The sequence below is a fragment of the Quercus lobata genome, chromosome 2, assembly GCF_001633185.2.
Source record: "Quercus lobata isolate SW786 chromosome 2, ValleyOak3.0 Primary Assembly, whole genome shotgun sequence".
Classification (NCBI taxonomy): domain Eukaryota; kingdom Viridiplantae; phylum Streptophyta; class Magnoliopsida; order Fagales; family Fagaceae; genus Quercus; species Quercus lobata.
This window is the reverse complement of record NC_044905.1, coordinates 2449895-2456709: the sequence shown is the minus strand read 5'-3', so window position 1 is coordinate 2456709 and position 6815 is coordinate 2449895. Positions and strand designations below refer to the sequence as shown.

The 6815-nt window shown below is 34.5% G+C and overlaps 1 protein-coding gene across 1 annotated transcript; it reads left to right on the top strand.

Moving 5' to 3' along the window:
• Nucleotides 1–2274: 2274 nt before the first annotated feature.
• Nucleotides 2275–6157, top strand: LOC115973870 (exosome complex component RRP4 homolog). The gene is made up of 7 exons (XM_031094107.1): nucleotides 2275–2467; nucleotides 2579–2680; nucleotides 2807–2852; nucleotides 3622–3711; nucleotides 4728–4793; nucleotides 4881–4946; nucleotides 5419–6157. The coding sequence occupies exons 1-7, from the start codon at nucleotides 2307–2309 to the stop codon at nucleotides 5869–5871; spliced, it is 984 nt and encodes a 327-aa protein (XP_030949967.1). The 5' UTR covers nucleotides 2275–2306; the 3' UTR covers nucleotides 5872–6157.
• The last annotated feature ends 658 nt before the right edge of the window (nucleotides 6158–6815 follow it).

Genomic DNA, 6815 nt, shown 5'->3' with positions numbered 1-6815 from the left:
CATGAGGACTTATAGGGATTGTTGATAGGACAAGTATCAACACCAACCGTCTGGCATGCACATGGAAGGTGGACATGAAAATGAGAGACTATAAAAGAAGAAGGAGGCAATGAGATAGGGGGATTGAAAAAGAAAGAGAAAAATACTGTAGTATCAAAAACTGACTTTGTAATCAAATTTGAAAGAAATATATAAGAAACAGATCTCCTTAGACTTTGCCGAGGACGATTTTCTTCATTATAAACCTGTTCATTTACATCTTCTTGTCATTTAAACCTACTTTTGTGTAAGTATAATTCATTAGAGCTCAGTTTTCCAATCCATTCTCTACAAATTCATTATTTTGGGTTTTTTGGGCCTTAGTCCATCTATTTGTTGGGCTAAGAAGTTAAATCTGGTCCTTACAATGAGAAATTATTATATATTTTAGAAATTTATGGTTCAAAAAGGTATAAGTTAATACCCTGTATAATTTAAACATCTTCTAAAAAAATATATATAATTTAAACCATGAAATTGTGATTGTTTTTAATTGTGTTACACACTAGTAAAAATAATGTCAGTATTAGACTCATGTAAAAATGATGTTACCAAAGCATAATTTGTCATGCCAGTAATTAAAAAGAAAAATTATTAAAAAATTGGTGCCCCTAAAATTACTCTTATTTAGAAATATTAATGAACTACATGCAGTTTTAGACACCTCTACCTACCCAATAATCATCACATGCATTGGATTGGATGTATACATTCTTTCTTTCGTGAACCCAAAATCATGAGACCCACGCGCCGATATTAAAAAAGAAGAGTTCAATCTGCAAGCTAAGTTGGGGGCCATTTTGGTTTCATATTAAGAATACTATATTGGCTTATTAGACGTTAATTAATTTTGATTAAAAGTACAAGTTACAACAAACACCGACGTGTTGAAACGTTTATACTTTCTTCGTCGTCGGCATCAATCACAAATAATGGCTGTTCTTTGAGTGATAGTCCAAATAAGCTTTAAGTGGTGTGGACCGAACCCAATTTCTAGAATTTTGATAGTGTTGCCTTTGTCTTATACTGTACATTGCTTTTGTATGTGTTTGATTGGGCCATTTGTACACATTACCTTGTTCTGGGACCAAAGAAATGGAATAATGCAGCTTTAAGCCTTTAACGTAACATTACTATAAATAAAAACAGAGCTAGTCCACTTAATTGTTGTGAAGTGTAGTCACGTCACGTCGTTGTTGTATTTATGTGATTACCATTATTATTATGATACGGTCCCTGTACTAGTAGTTTGTAACAGTGTGGTACGCCGTACGTGAGCTTCACTTATTGTATACGTGCAATGGTTAAAATTATCGAAAAGTCTAGAACACATAAAAATTAATCAAAAAAAGTTATTTGTCTTTTGCTGTTTGCATTAGGTGGAATTTAATTTATTTGTCTCTTTCTACTTTTTTTTTATTTATTTAAAATTTTTGTCTTGGGGCTGCAGTACGTGTCTACACCCAGCCTTATAGCATAAGCTTTACATGCCCCCTTGAACCGTGTTGGGCTTTTCTTTATTTGGTTTCAGCCCATGTACTCAATGTTTGCAAAATCTTTTTTGCACAAGAATTGAAAGAAGAGTGGCACAGCTTCCTAGCAGGCCCACTTAGGAGATCAAATCATCAAATGGATCCATGATCGAATTTATAAGTTCTCAAAATTCCTAACCCAAATTTTGAATGGACTCCTTCAAACCGTTTTGTAAGAATCTTTTTCCAATTTATTATGTGGCAATTTATATTTATTAAATCATAGTATGTATTAAATTATTTAAACAACTTATTTGACTTATTAAATAAATTATGTGACCAAAAATATATATGAATGATTGTTTGAATTTTTATTTAGTGGGTTTGAGGAATTCTCGTTATGCTTCTAAAAAAAAAAATGGAAATCTTGGTATCTTTTAAAATCTAAGCTTATTTGAGATATTGGAGGGAACCAAAAATTTCTTCTCTAAAATTATTAAGATACCATCTATTGAGATTATCTCTACCAAAGCAAATTTCCACACCAAAATATAAATCCTATTTTTTAATTTTTAATTTTAATTTTTGCTAAAATATAGTAATATCCTTACGATCAACTGGATTTGCTATTGGGTCAAGTCTTTATGTTTGGGCCAAAAAGAGTAGTCAACATCACCAAAAGCCCAAAAATATAAGCCCCTAACACGGCCCATGAAAAATATGTTTTCAGAAACACACTCTAGAGCTAGGGTTTAGGGTTTTGCAGAGAAAGAGAGAGAGAGCACGAAGAGAGAGATGAGAGAAATAGAGCTATCGTTGAACCAAACCCAGAAAATAAGGTTGAAGAGAGCACTCGAAAAGCTCGAGTCTTTTTCTTCAAAAGCCAATTCCAATTCCAATGCCTCTGTCTCCATTTCTGACTCCATCCCTGTCAACCTCGAAGATGGCGTTCTCAAGTACCTCTCTATCTCTCTACGCTTTACTCTCAATTTTCATGTGTGTGTGTATATATATGTATGTATTTTCTATTTATGTAGCTAATTTTATATTTTGTTGAATTTTTTAAGGGGACATGGAACTTTGGACCTCAATGGGGAATTGGTTGCTACGCTCTGCGGAGTGGTGGAGCGTGTGAACAAGCTCGTATATGTCCGCGCGTTGCGGGCTAGGTAGTTACTCACTCACTCACATTCACATTGCCCTGCAGTTCAATTTGATAGAATTGTACTTTTTTTTTTTGTGTTTTGGTAATTTATTGGGGTTAGTTATGATTGGGAATTTTGAATGATGATTAGGTACAAGCCAGAGGTTGGAGATATCGTAGTAGGGCGTGTTAGTGAGGTAAAACAGAACTAATTCCCAGCTCCATTTTGTTTTCCTGAGTAGTTGTACTTGATGACATTGTGCTTATTTTAATGATGTGTGGCTGAGGGGGCATGTAAGCATGCAATATACTGCAATGTGATTGTAGGTTTTGGTTAGTTCAATTGGTAAAGTCTTTTGTTGTAGAATAGGCACTTGGGTTTGAATCCCGCCTACTCTATAAGCTAATTAGTGTCTTGGCCTGATGAAAAAGAATAATCATCATAGAGCAGGCATCATAAGTACAAATCTAGTGTATCTATCCAAAAAAAAAGTGAGTAGATGCGAATTTGCTTTTGCCTTGGAATTAAAAGTTAGACGCATTGCACGACTTTTTCTCCCCTTACTTTTAGTTAGAAGTCCCAGATTTGTATGGCAGGCCATTTTGTGACTATTTCTTGTCACCAGCAGTGGCTTATTGCTACAAAAGTTTTGTCCAAAAACTTGTTGTAATATGATTTTCATGTCTGATGAAGTTCTTTTTTCCCTCGGTGAGCAGTCTATAAAATTAGTTGAAAAAAAAAAAAAAAAACCATATTCATCAATATAAGTAATGATCTTATTGTTTTTACTTTGCTATGATCATTAACGAAAATTATTTTATGTTCTTAAAATAAAATATATAGATGCAACATAAAATTCTACTCATTTCAGTTAATACATAATAGTGGTAAAACTATATATATATATATATATAGCTTTGTTAAAGGATATTTCTTTTCGTTCTCTCTAACATATACTTGTTCAGGTTGCTCAAAAGCGTTGGAGACTGGATATACATTATAGCCAGGATGCAGTTTTGATGCTTTCTTCGATGAACTTACCTGATGGTATCCAGGTATCCTTTTAGTAAAGTGCATAACATGGATTTGTGGCAATGGTTGCAGTTATAAAATGTGAAATCATCCAATACTGATATATTGTCTCCAGAACAAAATTTGACAGCATATAAAGATATTAACTAGTTATTTTTTTAGTTCAATTTAGGTGAACTTGTTACTCTTACCACATTTTTTTTTTCTGTTTGTGTTTTTGTGTGCACATGTTTTAAAGTTCTGTTATTTTTCCTCACCATTCATAAAATGGCAGTGCGGTGAGCTTGACTGAATGATTTCCATGGGTTAAAGCTACATTTATGTGAAGAGAATCAGTTTTCAGAAGCAGTGGATATTTTTGTTTGCACCTTATGGTACTGTAGAAATTATCTGTTAAGCTGTCTGATATTTTGAGTTGGATAACAACAGTTCTCAGTGCCTGGTTTATTGAAATCAGACAGCTTTCTTATGGATTCTTAGTAGAATTTTTTTTTTTTCATGTCTACTTATTTAAAAAAATTGAAATTGTGTACTTAACGTTATTAGGTAGAATTTCACCAACTGTGTTTTGTGTGGGGTGATAAATTGGTATGGTACCATACAAGTGTTTAGTGCAGGCTATGTGAGGGCATTATATGCTATGAATTATATTCAATGGCTTGTATGAAGGCATATCAAGTCCGCGAGTCCTTGTACCCATTAGGGTGTAGCCTAGTGGGGGGAGGCTTGTGTAGACCCAATCATCCTGGTCGAATCCCCACTAAGAATTCCTTGGATTATTTGATACATGATTCTGGCGGGTGGGGTCATGTATCCAAGGTTTACTCCCTAGGTATAGGTCCAAAGGGCCTTGCCTTGGTGAGGTTCCATGTCATCAAGTCAGTGAGTCCTTTTGACCCTGAAATGTTTACATGTGGATGAAGGATGGTGTATGTCTTGACTGTATATGTTCATAAACTTAAGCGACATTGGTTGATCTGTTTTTGTTCCCTGGATAAACTTGCCAGCCTCACTCAGATTTTACTACTATGATTGGCAGAGGCGGCGAACAGCTTTGGATGAACTCAACATGCGCAGTATTTTTGAAGAGAATGATGTTATTTGCGTAAGTCCTGTATACTTATCATTGACCTATTCCAGCAAGCATGAATTAATGATCAATCTTTTTTGACAAATTTTACTTTTTTCCTAGGCTGAAGTCCGTGGTATCCAGCATGATGGCTTACACCTCCAAGCAAGAAGTCAAAAGTATGGCAAGGTTTGTCTTCTTCATAATTTAATAACTTCTACGTTCAGATGTAGAAACTAGAAAGTGAAGAATGAAACAATTGTTTGACTAGCCCGTTTTACATAGAAGAAGCAAGAGCAGTTGAAACTAACGAAAAAAGTTCCAGATAGGTTCCTTCTATTAAGTATCTTAATAGTTGAAATTTGTAGTGCAAGGAAATAAAGTTTTTGTTTTATAAGATCTTCCTAAAATTTAAAAAGCAAGTGCATTCCATCCCACTCTTATTTCTAGAGCTAGAGGTTTTGCTTCTAGAGCAACTCTAGGTGTGTGGCGCATCAATTTATTCACATGATGAATTGAAGCAGCTAAAGGTTCTCTAGCAGTAATTTACTTTTCCATTGATCAAGTCAATAGCTCCTAGTGTCTTTTTCTTTGTTGTGTCTGTTGTTAGTTCAGTTTCATAGCGTTTTATATGTTAATGATTGTAATTTTTCCATGACAGCTTGAGAGGGGTCAATTGCTCACAGTTCCTCCTTATCTAGTTAGGAGACGCAAGCAGCATTTTCACCATCTAGAACAGTACGGAGTTGACTTAATACTTGGGTGTAATGGATTCATTTGGGTTGGTGAACATGTTGAAGCCAAAGATGATATGGTAGAGGATCAAGTGAGTAAACCTGAGCAACAGAAATTTAATAAAAATTCCATTAGTCTTGAAGACCAAGAACAAACATACACTCCGATAGAGACAAGGCAGAACATATGTCGGATTGCAAATGCTGTCCGGGTATTATCTATTTTAGGCTTCAATATAACCATTGAAGTGATCATGGATACCATGAACCTGAGTAGCTCTCTGAATCTTGATATACATGAGATGCTTGGTTCAGAGTTCTGTGTTCTGGTTGCAGAGGGAGAGGCTGAACGGCGAAGCTTGACTAAAAGGAAAGGATGATTCTAGCATCCTTGTTATGTGCCAAGTGCTAACTGTTTAGAGAAGCATCTACCTTCATATCCTCTCTTTTTATTGTTTTTTTTTTTTTTTTGGGTGGTTTTGTACACTTAATTTGGTTAGCTACTTAGACCATGAATATTAGGGAGCGTTTTTTGTCAATTGTAAAGGACAATTATGTATCGTGAGCAGAATTGTATTTGTCCAACAGTACTTTTCCTATTGTGGGGGAAAAATGTATTTGTCCAGATCTTGGTAGTATAATTAAGCCCTTCTATTTCATATTGAAGATTTAATTTTTCATGAATATAAAAGTTAATACAATGTCATGTCATTTAAATAAACTATCATTCATCATTTGATTTAATGAAATTCAAATGACATGGCACTAAGATTCATCTTTAGATTAATGAAAAATAAAATCTTCATCATGAAGTGGATCCTCTCCATTCCAAAACAAATGGAGAGGATTCTAATCCCACTCCGTGGATTGAATCGCTTAAGCATGTTACTCAATTAACTTGGCTTAATGCATGGAATGGAGGGTGAGCTCATAGACCTTTTGTGAGTTCATATTACATTAATGCTTCTTTTTATTATTTATTTATTTTTAAGAAGCCACTCTCGATGATTTTCGCTTTAAAGAAATATGGTTAGGTGACATGTATAAACACACAAGAAAAAAAAGTTCTCAAATAATGGTCTTCGGCTAGAATGGCAGGACTCCAGTGGAATTGAAAATATAAGACAAGCTGCCAGAGGAGAAATGTTGGAACAGGACTACAAAATCATGGGGCTGGACAAAATTTGAGTTAATGTCCATGCATGCATAGAACTTCAAATAACTGGAAAAACCACCACATTCCACATTCATCAAGAACCTTCTTTCTGGCTCAGTGATACTATCTCACCTATTTTGAATCCTTTAAAGTATATAATAAATTTTA

Excerpts from the sequence above, each read along its gene's own strand:
- LOC115973870 (XM_031094107.1), top strand. The coding sequence starts at position 2,307 with ATGAGAGAAATAGAGCTATCGTTGAACCAAACCCAGAAAATAAGGTTG. Across the intron at positions 2,681-2,806 it reads GTCCGCGCGTTGCGGGCTAG|GTACAAGCCAGAGGTTGGAG; the intron begins GTAGTTACTCAC and ends AATGATGATTAG. Across the intron at positions 4,947-5,418 it reads GAAGTCAAAAGTATGGCAAG|CTTGAGAGGGGTCAATTGCT; the intron begins GTTTGTCTTCTT and ends TTTCCATGACAG.